This window comes from Phoca vitulina, unplaced genomic scaffold (genome assembly GCF_004348235.1).
Source record: "Phoca vitulina isolate PV1807 unplaced genomic scaffold, GSC_HSeal_1.0 scaffold89, whole genome shotgun sequence".
NCBI classification, from domain to species: Eukaryota; Metazoa; Chordata; class Mammalia; order Carnivora; family Phocidae; genus Phoca; species Phoca vitulina.
In genome coordinates this window covers 1,619,839-1,640,583 of record NW_022589792.1, presented here as the reverse complement: position 1 = coordinate 1,640,583, position 20,745 = coordinate 1,619,839, and the positions used below count along the sequence as shown (strand labels likewise).

Below are 20,745 nucleotides of genomic sequence, written 5' to 3'. Positions count from 1 at the left end.
CAAGGAAGGTTGCTCTCGATGCTCCAAACCACGAACAGCCCCCCATGTCACTGAGTGGGAAAAGCTAGTGTGCCAAGCAGCAGAGACAATAGGACCTTCTCAGGTAGGAAAAGTAACCCCAGAGAAGAGTCTTCGAATGCCTTCTGTGGCTATCTGAGGGCACACTTTCTGAAGCTTTCATTTCCATCATGTATTTTCTACATTGTTTCCATTCCTTACAATGAACACTAATAAACAGAAAATCAATAGTGAAACACTATATAGGCATTACCTATTTAAATTATTAAAAAGTATTTTTACTAAAGCCGTCATAGACAGACGCCCTAGCTCTGCGTCAGCCTCTGTACAGACAGATGTCTCTGGCGGAAGCGAGGGCCTGCTGTCCCTGGCGATGCTCACCTCGATGTGCTGGAACATGTACGGATGGTTGCAGATCTTCCGCAGCTGCATGATGGTGTTCATCAGGGTCTTGGTGCCGCCTTTGCCCTGGGGAGGCAGAAGAGAGGCTCTGTACTGGGTCTTGCTCCCAGGGCGGGGTTGGGGGTGGGGTGGGAGGCGGACTACAGAAGGGGACACTTCCGGGCAGGTTTGGCCTGTGGCAGAGTAATTGGGAGTGAGGGGCTAGCTCCTGTGGAGGCACAGAGGGCTCGAAGCCAACTCTGGGGGAGCAGAGACAGCCTGACACGCGGGAGGGGCTGGCTGGAAGGGGCTGCAGGACAGAAGGGAAGGAAGACTGGTAAACGGCTGACGCTGAAGGACTAACATTTTCCTTGGCTGTGGGCATTGTGGGGAGTCCCTGTGGGGCTGCAGCCAGATGGGCCATGACAACTTAGGAAGATTTCTGGCTACAGAGAGAAGGAAGAATGCGGGGGTGGGTGCTGGCTGCGGGCCAAGAAGTAATCCAGGAAACATGCTGCGGCACCTGCTCAGGTAAGAAAGGGCCCAAGGAACACATGGAGACATGGGGAGGCGGGGCCAAGCCCAAGGCATGGGGTGTAGAATCGAGGTACCTGGGAGGACATTTCTGTCCTGATGAGGGGAGCTGGGGTGGGTTGGGTCTGGGACCTCAGAGTGGTCCCAGGAGACGGCAGCCTGCCCAGCCCTCATTCCATATCACCTCAGCCTCACTTAGTAATAAGGTGAAGGGGCTTAGTGGCCATGGCTGTTGAGTCAGCTTTTTCCCAGCTGGGAAGGTGAGGCTCATGAGAACATTCTAACTCTGCTGGAGGTCCTGCTGGGCTCTGCCCTGTTGATGGATGCATCTGCAGGAGACCAGCAATTCATAAGCCGAGGACACCAGATAGTGACAGACTGGGAGGGTCTTAGGGGACTCCCTGCAGATGGGCCATTAGCCCCTCATGTGTCAGCCTTACTGAACGAGGCTGTTCCCATCAGCTATGATTTAACAATAGCTATGTGATGCCCTTGTGATCATCACTGATCAGGCCTTGACCTCCCCAGTAAACTCCAAGGGGGCGGAAGGCCCTGCTGATGACAGGGTGCTCGAACCCCCCACACCGGCCTTGGACATCCAGACGGGGAAGGGGAGGGGCCTGTGGCGAACCTTCTTGTCCTTCTCGGAGCCGTCGGTGAGCAGCACCCCCTTGGCCTGCATGTGCCGATAGAGCACGCGCTGTAGTGCAGACATGTCACACTTGATGACATATTCCACCTGCAGGGGACATGCATCACCAGTCAGAGCAGAGACTCCCTGAGCCGAACGCCCAGCCCGGGGCCATCTCCGGTCTCAGCCTCTCAGAGGTACCCTGGATCCCAGGATGTGTGTGTGCTCAGAAGAGGGCACAAGGGGATGATGGTGAGGAGCCCCCACAGTCAGGGAACAAGGGGAGGTGGCCTATGGTAGGTGCAGTGGGACAGAGAAACGTAGAAGGGACGTCCTGGGCCTGAAGGGGCGACTTGGCTACCTTCCCCAAGCTCCTCTACAGCCCACTGGGAACCAAAGGGCAAGTACTGCGTGCCCGACGGGGGGAGGGGAGGGCGTCCTGGGGGGGCAGCCAGGGGACTGGGTTCCCGAGCGAGAAGCCAGAGCCATCCTATGGTGTGAGCGGGCGCCCGGGCAGCCCAGAGTCACTAAGCGCTGCCGGATGTGGTCGGACGGGACCCACCCACAGGCATCGGGCCCACAGACGAGAGAGGGGCTTCCCTGCTCGAAGCCGCACCTGCCTCCACGTTACAGAGCCAGCGCGTGTGAGTGGCCATCCTCACATCACAGGGACACGACAAAGCTGAAGACCAGGGCCATGAGAGAATACAGCATGGACCACTGGAGTGCCACTGGACCGGGCCCACCCCAGGAAAGCCCCCAGCATGACACCGCACCTCAGCTTCATCCACTCCAAACAATCCATTACCTTCTCAGGCAACTGGGCTTCGACTTCCTTCTTGAGCCGCCGGAGGAGAAAGGGCCGCAGCACTTTGTGGAGACGACGAATGATGAGAATTGTCTCCTCCTCGTTCAGGTCCACCTGGCACCCCCATGAGACAAGCAAACCAAGGTTACCTCCAAAGGAAGGAGCTGGGGATGCGGAGAAGGGTACGCAGGGTCATCTAGAGTCGCCTTGTCCTCAGCGCCTCCATGTCAGACTGCCTTACGCTTTATGGGGCTTGGTGGGGCACCCTCTTCCTTTAGACAACTGCAGAGACCTGGGACCTTCCACGGAATTCTTAGGGTATAGAACCCAAGGCTCCAGGGAACCACGCCCCAGAGGCCTCATGAAAAGAAACACACAGGATACTTGGTTCTTTTCCCAAGAGAAATATAAACGCATGTCTGGAAACCTGCCAACACATCCAAACGATAGGTGGAGAAACACCACGTTTATAGAACCGCTGGGTGTGAAATGGGTGGTCTTCGTGGGGGGCTGTCACTGGGAGCCCCAAATCCTCTCCTTTCAGCCTGGCAGGGACAGAGCGAAAGAAACTCTGCTCTCCCAAGGTGTCTGATTCTCTGCTAAGAAGTTAAACTTTTAAAAATTAAAAAAGAGTCAAACAGACCACACTTAAACTTATCTTCTCTGGGTCCCCTGATCATCTCTCATAGAGCTTTAGAACTTCTGCTAAACTTGAAAATAAACAAAATAAGAACATTTGCTTAGGATGAGGATCCTGGAAGTCTGAACACTGGGCGCTCCCCTTTGGAGACTCTTGGAAAAGGCACGGTTTCTTCTTCAGATGGGTTTCTGTCTCCACGGTGCCAAGGAGAACGTACCTCGCCGATGACACTGAGGTGGCCTCAGCTGGCCTGGACCTGCCTACAGAGGACCTTACAGTCAGGAACTAGCTGCAGGGGCCGGAGAGAGCGGCGGCCCAGCCACCGTAGGCAGTGACGCTCCTCATCAACCCCCAATCTCTGCAACTGTGCCCAGTTCCTCAGTCACCAGGCTCCAGCCTCTCAGTCTCCTTCAACAGAAAACATGACCTGCCCACAAACCCCCTCAAAGCCAAACAGCACAGGGGGCTCACAATGGGAGCCAGCTTGGGGACTTCATCAAGCAGATAAAGACCTGCCCCTCGACGGCCAACGTGCCATAGTCTGGTTTTCAGGCTGATGATGCCACCCACGGCCATATAGACATCGAGAGACACTGGTCACAGCACTTTTTAAAAACAAAATATACAGAATCTGACCATGTTGATCCTTTGACTGAAACTTTCTGAGCCTCCTGCTGCCCTTAGGGTGAAATGTGAACTGTCTAGAGGGACCCACAGGACCCTGGGGACCTCCAGCTGTGCCCTGCCAGCCCCACAGCTACCTCAGAGCCAAATTCCTTGCCGTGCCCTCCCTGTGCCTGAGGCACTGGGTCAGGGAAGCCCCAAGAGACTCCCTGGAGTTTGCTCTTGATCTCTGCCCATCAGTCTCGGTAAGGCGGCCTTGCTCCGTGAAGACTCGGCCTGCAGCCTCGGGCACTCAGTATACACCTGAAAGCAGCCAGCTGAGCCTGGCCCCGACCACTTGGGACCAGTTCCTCTACGGACAGCCTGCACCCACGGCTCCCCTCCCTGGCCTACCGCCGGCACGCAGCCAGCCACGCGCACACACCTTTTCTCCGGTCATGGCAAAGGGTGCGTTGAACCACTGCTCGAAGGTGCTGCAGCTCTTGAAGATGGTGGGCAGCAGGAAGTTGAGGAGCGCCCAGAGCTCGGGGAGCTTGTTCTGCAGCGGCGTGCCTGTCAGCAGCAGGCGGCGTGGGGCCACGTAGTGAGTGTTGAGGACCTGTGTCAGCTTGCAGTGGTGGTTCTTCATTCGGTGGCCTTCGTCAACGATCATGTACTTCCAACGGATCTGTGGGCCCAAGAGCAAGCCGTCAGGGAGGGGCAGCAGCGGGGATGCCCCCACCTTAGCTAGAATCTCCCCACCGTTAGGGGAGTCTGCAGATGGAACAGCACATTCAGGTGAAGAACCTGCGCGTGACAAGGTCCACTGACAAAAGGGACCGGCTCACCATGTGAGAGCCACACAACACCGCCCCTGTGAAGCATGGCGTGCAGACAGACACACAGGAGACACGCCCTTGACCTGTCGGGTGAACAATGCAAGCTGCACAACAGTACTCTGGTTTCCCCCCAAATTACATATGTTTGTCTGTAGCCCAGAAAAATCCTCCAAATAACACCCCCCTCACTCATTAGAGAGGGGCCTGGGTAGGGGGTCTACAGGGAATGTGGCTCAGAAGCGGGTACATTTTCCAAGCATCAGGCTGTGCCTCTAAAAATAGGAGTGGCACAGGTAAGTTTGGACTGTGAACCCTGAGGGGCTGGGGCCGTGCCCAGGACCAACAGACACAGGCTAGATGTGGATCCTCACGGTGAGCATGAGTATGCAGGTGGGAGCCCCAGGTCTGAATCGTGGTTTAAGTCTGCAGAACCCCATGATGAGCCTCAGAACTGCTCTGTGCCTCAGCTTCCACTGCCTGCAGGCACAATGAGGCCTGGGTGAGGCGGTGCATGTCAGGTGCCCAGAGTGAAAAGGGCAAGACAGCATCTCCCGTGAGGAGTCCCTGTCTCTTGGCCTTGACATTCATTAATGACGCTGTCAGAAAAGGAGCCTCGTTCTTGGGCTTGGGATGGGCCAGGCTTTGCCCTACGTCAGAGGGGTGTACCTGCACCACAAGTTGAGGGGAAGAGCCTGCTCACTAGACCCCAGCTCCCTGGGCCTCTGTTCCCTTATCTGTAAGCTTGGAAATGGATATGAAGCACCCCAAATCATCACAATGACCAAGCCCCTAGAGGTGACTTGTGAACACATCCAGCCCTGGGTCAAAAAACGACCACTCGACCTTTTCTCTACCAGATGGTTAATGGTCAGAACAGATGCATCATCTTCAGCCTTCAAACCAGGAAAACGGCCTTTTTGCAGGCAAGGAACTATGCCTATTTTATATCTGGGTCAAGGCATGGTCTCAATGATTCATTGATGGTCTGACGTCACAACTCTGCCAGTTAAGAGGCTCCTAGGCCTGCATAAGCTCCACCAAACGTGTGCCAGCCCAGCAGCCCACAGCCGACAGAACACCAAGGGCCTCAGAGTCTCAGCCCTGAATGCCGAAATCCTACCTGCTTGGCGGGCTGGTGTCCTGAGCGCTGTGGTGCGGGAGGACAGCTAGCAAGGATGGAGGGCCGAGGCCTCCAGAGGCAGAGACAGGCCGGCCTCACCACAGCCCTGCCAGGCACGACAAAGGTAGGGCTGGCGGGCTGGGAGACACCGAATGTAACGAAACTCTTAGGGCAGAAGCTCTGAGGAGCTGGTCTCCGTGACATACGTAGGATAACCCTGGATCACATGTTCACCGACACCACGTGGCCACAGGGGGCTCGGTGTGTTTTACACAAGGACATGCTACCTTTGCAAGGATGTGCTTGTCCTTAATGATGTACTCGTAAGTTGTCAGCAAGACGTTGAACTTGCCACTCCGGAGCTGGGGGACGAAAGCGCGCCTGGCTGCTGGAGAACCCTGTGTGGGAGAGAAGCATGCACGACTCAAGCCTCCTGGGGCCACGGGGGCTGCCGTGGAGAGGCCTCCCCCGCTGACATGCAGAGCGGCAACTGCAGGAGGGGGAGAAAGGCATGCGGGCCACAGGCAGCCCGGGGGCTCTGGGAAGCTTGCTGTCTGCACTACATCTGTCCCGGTGTCCGTGGCCAATCAGCTCCCTCCTCTTCCCAGGGCTCCTCTTAGGCCTCCTGGCTGGAAACCAGGCCGCTGCCTCAAGGCTTCCCATGTGAGTGTGGCCCAGCTGACCACTCCCTGATGTAGCTCCAGCTTCTCCCCAATTAGCAAACCTGCCCTGTCCCTCCCCAGTTCCAAACTCCTGACCCATGTGACCAGGGCCCCAGGTTATAAACATGGTGCTTTCTCTAGGCTCGCATTCTAGGCTGACTGAACTTCAGTGGGTCCCATAAGCTCTTGCTGGCAGAACTGTTCTTAGCTCCTTAACTGCACCAAATTCTCCCTGCACACACTGTTCCTGGTGTTGGGACCCCACTCCTCCCCACCATGTGGCAGAGAGCCACACAACACAGGGCAAAAAGCCTGGACCCAGGAGCCTGGCAGGCAGGGACACAACCTGGCTGCATGAGGGCTGCCCTCTCTGCCTCAGTTTCCCCACTAAGATAATAGGCACAATTAGTCTCTACCTCATGGGGTGAATCGAGCTAGGCAGGGCCCCCAAGTACCATGTCCCAGAGATCATGGGTATACTCGTTAAGGCATCCTACATGAATGGGTTTTAACCAAAGCTCAGGTGACAATAACGAAACCTTCCAGGGAAAGCAATGATGTCACCAAATTCCACGAACTGACTGCACAGCATCATTTACAAACGCATTACTCGGAAATAAATAAATGATCCAAACCCTGCATGACCAGCACGATCCCATGAGTACAACATAGGAAAACGGGTGCATATGCATCACACCACTCATGCAAGCGGACTTCCCTCTTCGCTCATCTGTATTTCCCACTCCTACCCTGCCCTCATGTACGTCCATCCCTTCAGGCTGTGACCTACCTTGTAGGACACCTTCACCACAGAGGGGGCCCACTTGTCAAATTCGTATGCCCAGTTTGACAGCGTGCTGACGGAAACAAGGAAGGGACAGTCAGGTTCTAATTCATTCATCAACAGCTCCTGTCTACGACAATGTCCCCTGGGGCATGAGGCCGACGTGGCTGTGATGCTCAGAGCTGGTCAAGTAACCGACAGTCTTGGGGGAGGGAGGGGGGCATGTCCTGGGTGAGAGGAGCGGGGACACAGAGATGTGGCAGCAGGTAGAGGGGCAGCTGCCGCTAGGGTGGCAGGAACCAGGCGGCTGCAAAAGGCCAGATCCAGGAGCTGAACCTGGGAGACCAGTCCTGTCACTGCTGTGGGGTCCCAAGCCCCTCTGAGAACACGCCATGCATTGCAAGTCTGCTGCCGGGAAACCCGCACACTTACAGTGCCTCATTTTAGGCTCAGAGCTGTGGTGGAGGGTAGGCTGGGGAGATCGGGGAGCACAGGGGACACCGCAAGTTCTCTGTGCCACCTTGAAATGAAAACGGCCAGCCACCGCAGGCTCCTGCCCGGTAAGAGACAATGGAGATGGGGAGGACACACTGGCTCGGGCGGAGGGCTGGAAGACTGGGTGCAGGGCAGGAGCATGGACTCTCATCTGTTCCTCCGTGGGACAAGCAAGGCCAGGAAGAGCAGGGAAAGAGAGAAATGGGCAGGCGTGGGGGCAGGTGGAAGGCAGATGAGAAGAAATAATTCACCTGGGAAAAGAGACAGAACCTTAGGTGAGGGTGACAACAACAATAAGGCCAACTTCCAAGGGAGTGAGTTCCCTGAGAAATACTGGGATAGTCACTTTTTGGTAAGAAAGGGAACTTACTCAAAAGGTCTAGCCTGGGTAGTTTGTAAAGACAAGACTCAAAGGCCAAGTGGCAGAAACTGCTTGTGGCTCACCCAGCTCCCTCTGCGAGAAGTTCCACTGTAAGCCCCTAGCTCCCAGGCTCTTCAGCAGTCGGGCCAACCAGCTGGACATAGTTGGAGCAATGAGATGAAGCTCATGTTGCTGGGGTGAAAGTGGGGGAAAGCTCTCAAAGAAGGGTGGAGAGAGGGGAGAATCAGCTGCTCTTTACCCTGTCCACCAACCTGGGAACCTAGATGAAATGATGGAGGCAGTGCAGCCATCTTGCAACCATGAGGTAAGAAGGTTAAGGGCAAAAGTCATACATTAAGGGTGACTGAGCAGAGAAAACTCTAGAAGCCTGGGTCCTGGCATCTTGGAGCCACTGGCCCTGCCTCAGATGAGGCATTACTGAGGGTCAGCAAGATTGCCCTGGTACAGTCACTGAAGTCTGGATTCTACTGTATGGAGCAATGGCAGACAAGGCACCAAGAAAGAAGATGAGGGCCAAAATATGAAGTGTGGGGAACATCTGTAGTAGGAGGAGAGAAGAGCCAAGAGAGTCAGGGGCAGGGAAGACTGAGGAGCTAGGGTGGGAGACAGAGTCTAGTGGGAGGCAGGACAAGCAAACTCATGGTGGACAGTTGTTCGTCTCAACAGATGGATGGGACAGCTGGATGGCTGATGTCTAAAACTGCTCCCTCGGGCAAAAGGAGCTCTTCTGGCCTGGAGATGTCATTCGATGGACCAGATCCTTGTCTGGGTGGAACATGGTGTAAAAAAGCCTGAAGATCAACACACGGAAGCTGATTTAAATAACCTTTGGAAAAGATATTTTAATTGGAAAGACAAAAAGAACTGGATCTAAACACTGTACTCCAATTGGTAAAGTTGTTTCTCATGGATTAACTATTTGGAAAGTGCTATACAAGCTAGAAGGAGCTCTATGGGTCTAGCTGAGTTAGAGACAGCTGTTGGCCATGACTAGACACAGATCACGTTACATAAACACATTTATTTCCTAATGCTGTCCGCTGACAGGGCCTGCCAGTAAGGACGATCAGAAGCAAGGGGGCACCCCTAGCACCCAGCTCTTGGTTTCTAATACTGTTCTCTAAGAATAGAGACTAGAGCCTCTTAGAGAAATGGCTGATTCTAGGCCTCAGACAGGAAATGTACAAGTGGAGCTGGGGGCATCTCTGGGTGCCCAAATACAACTAAGTGTCTCAAAACCCCACAACAATGGGGCCATGTCAAAGGGACAGAGTAGCCAACTAAAAGCTCCCCATGGCTAACGCTGGAATGATTCGAGAACAAGATAAACTAGTATTGGTGTACAGACCAAAGTATAAAATAGTACCCATGAGTCTACACTGATATAAATGATTAAATAAATTAACAAATGGGAAGAAGAGATATATCTTCTGTACAGAATAATTCTAAAGGATTTATAGAGCTATTTGCCCCTCAAGGAGGGAGAGCTTAATTGCCCACTTACACGAGCGCTAAGCTTAGGGACTGTTCCAGAATACAGTATATGGAAGGGGAAGAAAGAGTAACTTCACAGGGCAGACACCTGACAAGCAGGACCTCAACCATGTGACCAAGGTCAACATCACCCAGGACAAGGCACACTGACAATAACGGCCCCTGAAACGATGTCGTGACAGGGTACCTTCACCCCTGTGCTCTTTGGCCCCCATGCCCACCATCCTGTTCAAGCAGGAGAAAATCCCCAGACAGGCCTAGATTGAGGGATATCCTACAAAACACCTGACTCGTCCTCCTCAAAACCACCAAGGTCAACAAAAACATGGAAAGCAAGGAGTGCTCGCAGACCACAGAGGGCGAAAGCTACGAGAAGACTGAATGCAGTATGGGATCCTGGAATGGCAACTGGATGTCAGGAGAAAAGTAGAACACTGAATCAAGTCTGGAGCTTAGTTAACAGTAATGTGCCTGCTGGTTCCTGAGTTGTGACAAATGTACCACAGTCATGTGCGATGTTATCAACAGGGGAATTAGGAGAGGGCACACAGAGACCTCGAGGTACCTCTGCAACTTTTTGGTAAAGCTAAAACTATTCTAAAGCAAACCACCACAATGACCAGGACATGGAATCTGGAAACAGGAAACCAACCTGAAGGGTCTCCCCAGGCCAGATCTGGGACAACTTAAGCAACAAAATTATGAATGTGTGCATTCTGCCACTTTCAGATAGAGTTACACAAATAAATTAATACATGGAGAAGCACAGTTCTTCCTTAGAGTGGATCTCTCACACCTGTGGGAGGAGTGATGGAAAGAAAGCCACCATTGGCCCTTCCCAGAGGGGAAGGGGTCTCAAGCCAGACCCATCTGATGGACGTGGAAATCTCTGGGGAAAATATGATTGAGAAATGGGACCTTTCTGTGCTCTCCACGTGCCTCACCATCAGGAACTTATGAATTACAAAGGAAAACTCCTAAGATTATGTGGGGAAACTGGCAGGCATCACCTAATGGAGACCAGTTGTCTTTATAACTGTCCTGGAGTTAGGAAAGATTTGGGAAGCTGATAAAAAGGAATATAGGAAATCTTTATTCTATTTTTGCAATTGTTTATAATTAATTTCAATTGTTAGAAATAATTTCAAAATGAAAAGTTACAAACAGAACACCTACGCTGTAGGACAGCATGTAGGAGGGAACTATGCCGGTGGAGATGAAGTCAAACGTCACACTTCGGGAGAGGGGCACAGGAGCTAAAAAGGGGGACTCCAGTCACTGGTGGGCCGGGAGACAGTGCATGGGGAAGTGCAGCAGAAAGCTGAGAAGTTGGGTCTGGCTATGAGGGAGGAGGCGGCAAGGCCATCTGTCCTCAGGCTGGGACCTTCTGTCGCACTGGGCAAATAGTTCTCTCTCCATATGGATCTGTTCCTAGCAGGGCAGCCAAATTTATAGGACCACAAGGAGGGGAAGGCAGCAGGAAGAAATAAACTTCTCCAAGTAAATTCTGAGAGAGTTCTGGGACCTCCAGCGTGGCTGTATGGCCTCTGGCAGCCTGGCTGTCTTAAAAGCAGGAGGCTGTCTTATTTCCTATGGAATCAGGGTATGAGCACTCAGCTTCCTGTTCTCCCCCTGGACAGCTGATTTAAGGATGAAGTGGTTGCTGATGAGTGCTGGCCGAAGGGGGGTTGGTGCGTCTCTCCAGGGCCAAGCCAAGTGCAGACTACAGAGGCCTGGCCACATCAGGGTAGACCACACCCCAGGCCTGTGATTGGTTTCATGAATGACATGAAACCTGAGATGGGTCCAGGAAAGCCAGCTCCAGGACTTCTAGAAAAACTGCGGGGCAGGTGAACCATATTGTGGCAGTGCTGAGCTAGGAAGAGGGATGCCCAGGGTGGCTGGTCAATCCTGGCCCCCTGAGGGCTGCCTGCCGGAAGGAGGTGGCCAGCGGCGCCACAAGGTGGTGAGTGAGAACCTCTTTGGGACTCGGTTGGAGGACCCAGATCCTATCACACTAAGCATCAGGGTTGCCATGGACCAGAGGGCTCAGTGCCCTAGGGAGGAATAGTTAAGGATATTTCCTCAAATGGCTCTGCTCCACTCTGCTCCACTCCACTAGCAGGAGCTTGTCTGGCTTCTGCAACACCTTGTGTGGAGTGTGCTAGTTGGGGGATTTGAAGGGGACCTCGAGGTCATCTTGTGAGAGCTGCCCCAACAGGGATGATGGGTGGGCACTCCCTCACCCACCCTTCTCCAATCTTGCCCCTTGAAACCAGATGCAGGATGCCGGATTCTGTGTCCCCTCAGAATGGGACTGTATTTGGAGATGGGGTCTTTAAAGAGCTAATGAGGTGAACCCAAGCAACAGGGCCTTCCCACTGGACACTCTAAGACCCCCCAGGGGTAAGAGCACTTACGAGAGAGGTACTATGATGAGAAAGGGTCCGTTGATCCGCTTGTGCTCCATGAGGTACGTGATGAGAGCGATGGTCTGGATGGTCTTCCCCAGGCCCATCTCGTCCGCCAGGATGCCATTCAGGTTGTTGTTGTACAGGGACACCAGCCACTCCAAGCCTTTGATCTGCAAGGAGAGAGGCGAGCGGCCAGGACTGAAGCCCAAGTCGGTACGAGAGCATTCCCCGCACTGCAGACTCAGCACAGCCAGGCCCGCGGTCGGCCTAGCCACGAACCACCTGTGGCCATCTCGAGTTTTGGTATTTTGCTTTCAGTCAGCCCACTCCTTGGTTTCTTGGCCTCATCCTCAGCAACCACTCCTACAAAATTACAGGGCTGCCGTGCTGGTGATATGTCTATAAAATCTCTTTTTCTGGTACATATTCAAACAGCTAAGTTTCTACCTGGAAAGGCCACCAGGAAGCAGGGCTGCTGACATTTAACTCCCTGGCCTCACTGCCACACACAATGCGGTGGCCACACACGGCAGGGCTCCGGGGACCACGCACCTAGCACCTGTGCGCCCAGGCTGGGCCCCATCCTGGCTTGGCCACTCCTGAGTTGTGTGATTTTGAGGAATCGCTGCACCTCCCTGTTCCTCATTGTCCCCCACCCCCATCGAACGCAGAGATGGAAGCACCTACTAAATCGGGTCGTTGAGGGATGAGAAGCCAATGAGTAGAAGCCTCCTATTTGGCCTGGCATACATTAAGCAGCCAGCAGATACTAACTGCACAATTTTCATCCCCTCCTGGAGGCAAAGGTAACAGATTGGGCCCCTGCTTTCCAGATGGGGAGACGGAGGTTCAGAGGGGAAGAACGAGTGTCCAAAAGAGCAAGATTGGAATGTGACTTGAGCAGCCACCCACCACCGGGAAACCTCGAGACTGCCGTGTGGATGTGCCCCTCCAACCTTACCTGGTACTGTTTGAGGACACCATTGACCATAAGTGCTGACTGCTTATCCACTCTCTCAGTGACAGCATGGGCCACGGCATAATAGGACTGCAGGCCCCGAGCAAGGGCCTGGGACACGCCGTACTCGTCATCCACGTCTTGCTTGGCATTCCTGGGAGATGGAAGCACCGTGTGAGGACACCCATTCCTATCTGTGACAACGTGCTTCTGACACAAGCCTCTGCCGAATGGCCCTTTCTGCCCAATGATCCGTGGCTTGAGCCATAAAATGAGCCCAGTGCAGCCAGAGAATCTGAGGTGAGCCAGCCACGACTACTAATCCACGACTGCATGTGTGGGTCCCAAACCCACCCTCCCACAACAGGAATCAGGTCACTGCCACATCATAAGAAGAGTGTTTCTTTCCGCCAGAGACTGGTCCCATAGCCCGCCCTCTCTACTGGGCGCTCATGAGCCTAAAGGGAAAATACACATGACACAGCCTCACGCAAAACCAGAATCGTTTATGTTGTGGCTGTTTCATGATCCAATCTGGAATTATTTTTAAAAGTGATTTTAAACTATCTACGTTTTGGGGCCGCCTGGGTGGCTCAGTTGGTTAGGGGTCTGCCTTTGGCTCGGGTCATGATCCCGGGGTCCTGGGATCGAGCCCTGAGTCAGGCTCCCCTGCTCAGCGGGGATCCTGCTTCTCCCTCTCCACGCTCATGCTTCCACTCTCATTCTCTCTCTCTCTCAAATAAATAACATTTTAAAAATTAAAAAAAAAACTATCTCCATTTTATTAATGTGACATACACGTGATCCAATTTCTGTCATATTGTTTCATGCTGTGCTGTGGATTCTGTCTTTATGTCTTCTTAGGAATCCTTCAGTGAGTTTAGTGGGGTTTTCCCTATTTCTCTGATGATTTCAAAGGACTGCCTGCTTGCTCTAGGGCTGCTTTCTTACCTATAGCGTATACAACTCTCAATCCTCTATTTCTTTTAAAGAGTATCAACTAACTTCATACCATAAGCAACGATGATTAGTATGGTAGTTGTACCTGTGATTACAAGAGCAAAAGATGAGAAATAATGTGAATGCCCGCCACTAGGGACAGGCTCATACAGGACAGCGTAAGGTACAATGCCACGCGCTCGACAATGCGTGGAGAAAGCATCACCTCGAGGTGCCTGGGTGGCTCAGGCGGTTAAGTGTCTGCCTTCGGCTCAGGTTGTGATCCCAGGGTCCTGGGACAGAGCCCCACATCAGGCTTCCTGCTTAGCGGGGAGCCTGCTTCTCCCTCTCCTCCTGCCTGCCACACCCCGCCCCTTCCCCGTTTGTGCTCTTTCTCTCTGTCAAATAAATAAATAAAATCTTTAAAAAAAAAAGAAAGAAAGAAAGAAAGAAAGCATCACCTCTGAGAGAAAACTTCCAGTGAAAAAAGCCAGGGGCAGGAAAGTGTGCCTGGATACACGTGTGTAAGTGAAAAAAAATAATTATATACACGTTTTGTTTGTTGAAACATGAAATACTCTGAAGACACACGACGCTGGAAGTACTTCCTTCCAGGGGAGGGACTGGAGTCGGGGGCTGAAGAACAAGAGTGAGGAGGCTTTTGCTCTACACCCAACTCTCTCTCAAGCACAAGATGAACCATGTGAATGGATGGAATATTCAAAGCCTACGAAAACCAATGAAATGTGAAGGTAATCAATTTGTCCCGTCTGCAGTCCCACAATGTCTGCCGGCGGGACAGGGGTGCGTGCTGTCCAGAGAGAGGCTGGGATCCCAACAGTCCTGCTGGTGCCACCCTGAAGGAAGCTGGCAGAGCAGGAGGCCGCGGAGGGACGCCTTACTCAATGATGTGCCGGGCGTCCACTTCCGAGACGTCATCACTGTCTGGATCTGGAATCTTCTTCTTCTCCTCAACGGGCAGGTTGGGAGGCTGTGCCGGCTGTGGCTGCTCCTCCTCCTCCTCCTACCGAGACACAAGCCCACGTGACCCCAGGCCCCCCACAGGCACAGGCACAGGGCTCCCAGGTGGAGGGCACACTTCGGGAGGCAAGTGCTGTTTTCATGGCCTCTTACTCTGCCGGAATGTGTCATGCCTCTTCTCTGCTGCTTCTCTTAATTGCTCCATTTATGACTTTTAGTTTTCCTAAGCACGGAGCACTGACACTTCTTTTTAAAGCTGTCTCAGGATATTGTCTTCTTTTTACTAGTAGTAGATGCCTCATGCACCATGCCTCCCTCCATCACAGAATGCATACTACCATGCTTATTCCTTGCCCGACCAACTCAAAGCAGTTTTTCATTTGATTCTCTTAAATTTTTAAGTATTAAACATGTTATAGCCAATTTTCGGTATTTGTTGCTCTTGATTTACTTCTGGCTTTACCAAAGAGGCTAAAATGGCTACACTATGTCAAATAACACCGGTGAGAACAGCCATTCTAGTTTACTGCGAGGTTTTCTATCAACTTGTAAATTAGATTTAAGTGGTGTTCTTCATTAAAGGGATTTTTCAGCCTTTACTGAGACGATAAAGGGGTTTTGTGGGACATATTGCTGAAACACACACAAATGCATTTCTCAATGTTAAACCATTCTTGTATTCTTGGGTAAATCATACAAAGTGCCAATAGGTTATCTTTATGTATAATGGGATTGCTATTAAACTAAAAGGTATCTGTAATTAATCTACTAAATGATTCCAATCAAAACCCCATGGGATGTCCCTTGGAGCATGCAAAATGATTTTATAAGCGATTTGGAATAATGTACAGATGATAACAGCACAAACATTTTGGGCAAAAAGAAATCGTATTTGGTACAGACTTATCCTAGCTGATATCCCCATGTCTGGAATTAAAATGGGTAGGACTTCTAAGTCTGAGTGAGGAAGTTCACAAACTCACGAAAAATACGTCTTTTTGAAGCTGGACAAAATTCGCAAAAGCAACCATCTGAGAGTTCTAGGAGCCTGAGAACCATTAATGCTTGAAAAACCGCTGAACCTTGGGTAAGAAGAGTGGGAGATGGTAGCGTTCTTACTTGGGGCAACTTCCATCTCTCTTTACCCCCAGCTCCACCTTGAAGGTTCTGCCAGGACGGCTAGGCCAAGAGCACTGGCAGCTGAGGCTGATGGGGACTCAGTCACTCTGTAGTAGGGGGCAAGGCCCATACCTTCCAGTGGCACTGGTGTTATGTAAGTGAGGTTCTCAGTTTTGCTTTGGTTGGGAAAGCAAATTACTGCCTAAGCCTGTGACCATGTACAGAGAAAAATGAAGAAGGGCCTCACAGGAAGTAAAAGCCAAGGTGGACCTGAAAATGGCCTGAACTTCAGAATGTGTTCTTTTATACACACTGATCCACCAGAGACAGAAGCTTTATTGGCTCAAGATGTCTGAGCACAATCACTGCCCAATCACTGGATAACTACTAAGTTCCAAAAAAAGTTACTAAGTTACAAAGAAATCCTAGACAGCCAGGATTAAAAATAAAAACAAGAATAAAACCAAAAACTAAACTGAGCAGAGACACCAAAGGTAGCACACAGCCCTGGGGAAAGAACTCCACAGACTGAGCCCAAGTACATTACTACACAAACACCACTACCAGAACCACCACCCAGGAGTGGGAGTCAGAATCCAGCGTAGTTAAAAACAGGCTTCCACTAAACATTACAAGACGAGCAAAAAGGGAAAGTGTGATGTGTATTTAGGGAAAAAGCAAATGAATCCTCTCTGTTCCCAGATGTTGAACTTAGCAAATAATCTTTGAAGCAACTATTATTATAAGTATGTTCAAAGAACCAAAGGAAACTATCTTTAAGCACAATAAATCAACAAATACAGAATCTCGATAGAAGGTAGCAATGATAAACTTCCCAAATTTGATGAAAAGCAAGAAACTACCCAGCCAAGAAGCTGAACAAACACTAAGGAGAATAAATACAGAGAGTTCACAATCTGCTAAAAAAAGCCAAAGCCAACAAAAGCCAGAAAGCAAGAAAGAGAAAAATGAATCATCAAGTACAGAAGATCATCAATACAATTAGTGGCTAAATTCTCATTTGAGATGGAGACCATAAAGTAGTGGAATAACACATTCACAAGGAAAAAGGCTGTCACCAAAGAAATTTGTGTCCAACTAAACTATTCTTCCAAAGTCAAAGCTACAGAAATACAATCGCAGATTTACCAAGGCTGAGAGAATTTGTTGCTAACAGATAGTAACTCAAACGCTAATAGCATTAAAAATGGCAACTACATGGATCAATATAAAAGACTCTATAAATTCATTTTCCCTTACTTGTCCTCTACTGACTTCTTTAGACCAAACTGTAAGATGACATGAGGTATGAATCAGAAGACCACTTTGTAGGGTTTATAGCATATATAGGTACAATATCCAGATGTGTGTATATATTTGTAACATATGTGTATGTATATATACAACACAAAGGAAAGGTAGCAAATTGATCTAGAGTAAAGCATAATTTCTATATTTTCCCAGAATGGAGTTAATATTAATCTGAAGTATACTGTGATAAATTAAAATGCATATTGTTATCCTCAGAGCAACTACAAAGCAAACAACTAAAAAGGTACAGTAACAAAACTTACAGAATAAAGTGGTACAGTAAAAAATACTTAACATGAAAGCAGTAAAAAAAGGAACAGAGGAAGAAAAAAAGACATGAGACAAAAGAAAACAGTCAAATGGCAAATGTAAACAAAGTCATATCGATAATTACATTAAATATGAACAGTCTAAAACGCAATCAAAAGGCAGGCACTGTCATACTAGATGTATTTTTTTTTCCTTTAAGATTTTATTTTATTTATTTGAGAGGGAGAAAGACAGTGAGAGAGAGAACACAAGAGGGGGTAGGGTCAGAGGGAGAAGCAGACTCCCTGCAGAGCAGGGAGCCCGATGTGGGACTCGATCCCGGGACTCCAGGATCATGACCTGAGCCGAAGGCAGTCGCTTAGCCAACTGAGCCACCCAGGTGCCCTGTCTAGATTTAAAAAGCAAGATCTAGCTATCTGCTCTTTCAGATTCAAATGAACAAATAGGTTTGAAGTAAAAGAATGGAAAAATATATACCATGCAAAGAAACCGTAGTTGTAAGAAAGCTGGAGGGACTACATGAACACCGGACAAAACAGACTTTAAAACAAAAATTACGGGGCGCCTGGGTGGCTCAGTCGTTAGGCGTCTGCCTTCGGCTCAGGTCATGATCCTGGGGTCCTGGGATTGAGCCCCGCATCGGACTCCCTGCTCAGCGGGAGCCTGCTTCTCCCTCCCACACTCCCCCTGCTTGTGTTCCCTCTCTCACTGTCTCTCTCTCTCTGTCAAATAAATAAATAAAATCTTTAAAAAAATAAATAAATAAAACAAAAATTACTAGGGGCGCCTGGGTGGCTCAGTTAAGCGTCTGCCTTCGGCTCAGGTCATGATCTCAGGGTCCTGGGTTCAATTCCTGCATCAGGCTCCCTGCTCAGCCGGAGTCTGCTTCTCCCTCTCCCTCTGTCTCTCCCCAGCTCATTCTCTCTCTCTCATAAATAAATAAAATCTTAAAAAAAAAAAAATTACTAGAGGGGTGCCTGGGTGGCTCAGTCGGTTAAGCGGGTCTGCCTTCAGCTCAGGTCATGATCCTGGGGTCCTGGGATCGAGCCCCGCATTGGGCTCCCTGCTCAGCAGGAAGCCTGCTTCTCCCTCTGCCTGCCGCTCTGCCTGCTTGTGCTATCTCTCTGTCAAATAAATAAATAAAATCTTTAAAAAAAATTATTAGAGACAAAGATATTTAATAATGATAAAATATCAAATACATCAGGAAAATATAACAACTAAAATATATGTATCAATAGAACATTAAAATACATGAAGCAAAATCTGACAGAATTTAAAGGAGAAATAGACAATTCAACAAAAATAGTTGGAGATTTTACTACTTCCTTCTCAACAGAACTAAACAAAATCAGAAAGGATACACATGACCTGAACAACACTATCCACCAACTCAACTATTATATACAGAACACTACACCCAAAGAATGCAGAACATGTGAACATGAAACATTCCCCAGGATCCTGAGCCAGAAAAATGAGTCTCGATAAATTAAAAAGAATGAAAATCATACAAAGTAATCTCATACCATGAGAAAATTAAATTAGAAACCAAAAACAAAAAAATCTAGGGAATTCTCAAATGCTTAAAATTTAACAAACTTTTTTTTTTTTTTAAGATTTTATTTATTTACTTGACAGAGACACAGCGAGAAAGGGAACACAAGCAGGGGGAGTGGGAGAGGGAGAAGCAGGCTTCCCACAGAGCAGAGAGCCCAATGCGGGGCTCAATCCCAGGACCCCGGGATCAGGACCTGAGCCGAAGGCAGACGGTCAACGACTGAGCCACCCAGGCACCCCAAAATTGAACAAACTTTAAATGACCTGATGGTCAAAAAAAAAACCAAAAAAAAAAACCCAAACACAAGGAATATTAGAAAATATTTTGAACCGAATGAAAATAGAAACAACAACTCAAAATTTACAGGCACAGGGTGCTGGGTGGCTCAGTCGGGTAGACATCTGACTCTTGATTTTGGCTCAGGTCATGATCTCGGGGTCCTGGGATCGAGCCCAGCATCGGGCTCCCCGTATGATCCTGTATGTGACAATCCTAAAGAATCTACAAAAACCAAAACCAAACTATCCAGAACAAATAGTATGAGTTCAGCAAGTTCATATATACATACAAGACCAATATTTTTCAAAACTAGTACAAGAAGTTGTATTTTCATGTAACTGCAATAAAGTATCCAAAAATACAACTAAGTAATCAATTCTAGGGGTGCCTGGGTGGCTCAGATGGTTAAGTGTTTGCCTTCGACTCAGGTCATGATCTCCAGGTCCTGGGATTGAGCCCCAAGTTGGGCTCAGTGGAGAGTCTGCTTCTCCCTCTCCCTCTGCCTGCCTCTCCCCTGCTTGTACTCTGTCTCTCTCTCAAATGAATCAGTAAAATCTTTAAAAAAAAAAAAAAAAGCAATCAATTCTATTCATAATAGCATCAAAAGAAATATTTAAAAATAAATTTAGCAAGGGGTGCCTGGGTGACTCAGTCGTTAAGCGTCTGCCTTCGGGTCGGGTCATGATACCAGGGTCCTGGGATCAAGCCCCGCATCGGGTTCCCTGCTCAGCGAGAGGCCTGCTTCTCCCTCTCCCACTCCCCCTGCTTGTGTTCCCTCTCATGTGGTGTCTCTCTCTGTCAAATAAATAAACAAAATCTTTAAAAAAACATAAATTTAGCAAATGAAGTATAAAAACTATACACTGAAAACCACAAAACACTTCTAAGAGAAATCAATGATGATAAAAATAAATGGAGAGACATTGCATGAGTATGAATTAGAAGACTAAATATTGTTCAGGTATGATTCTCCCCAAATCAATCTATAGATTAAATACAAATCTAATAAAAATTCCAGCAAGCATTTTTGTATTAACTGATGAGCTGACCCTACAATTTACATAGGAACACAAAGGATCTAGAATAGACAATGAAAGCCACAAAATTGGAGGAGTAATACTAATTTCAAAACTTATTATAAATTACAACAATCAAGATAAAGTGATTGTGGCACAAAGACAGACATGAAGATTAACAGAACAGAAATGAGATGCAGAAACAAACCCTTACATTTATGGTCAACTGATTTCCTACAAAAGTACCAAGACTAACTGAAGGAGGAAAGAGTGGTCTTTTCATCAAATGGTGCTGGATAAAGTGGATATCCATATGCAAAAAAAAATCTTACACCGTAGGTCAGACCACAGCAATCAATTCAACTATGATCTTTAACGTAAGAGCTTCAATTACAAAATTTCTAGAAGAAAACACAGAAGAAAAATCTAAGTGACTTCAAAGAGTTCTTAGATGTAACTCCAAAAGCACAATGCATGAACAAAAAATTTGATAAAACTAGATTTCA

At 49.2% G+C, this 20,745-nt stretch overlaps 1 protein-coding gene across 12 annotated transcripts in view; it reads right to left on the bottom strand.

Annotated features, from left to right (window-relative positions):
• The window catches only part of SMARCA4 (SWI/SNF related, matrix associated, actin dependent regulator of chromatin, subfamily a, member 4), an 88,073-nt gene that overhangs the window by 31,418 nt on the left and 35,910 nt on the right, over positions 1-20,745 (bottom strand). For all 12 annotated transcript variants that reach the window (XR_004298293.1, XM_032395893.1, XM_032395897.1 and 9 more), the window contains 9 exons: positions 14,605-14,726; positions 12,767-12,917; positions 11,812-11,975; positions 7,027-7,093; positions 5,862-5,972; positions 4,061-4,303; positions 2,373-2,486; positions 1,565-1,672; positions 400-486 (listed from right to left, as the gene is read on the bottom strand). Coding sequence is in view for 11 of the 12 variants with exons in the window: in XM_032395893.1 (XP_032251784.1) it covers positions 400-486; positions 1,565-1,672; positions 2,373-2,486; positions 4,061-4,303; positions 5,862-5,972; positions 7,027-7,093; positions 11,812-11,975; positions 12,767-12,917; positions 14,605-14,726 (1,167 nt within the window). In the remaining variant the exon portion in view is untranslated. The remainder of the gene's footprint in view (positions 1-399; positions 487-1,564; positions 1,673-2,372; positions 2,487-4,060; positions 4,304-5,861; positions 5,973-7,026; positions 7,094-11,811; positions 11,976-12,766; positions 12,918-14,604; positions 14,727-20,745) is intronic.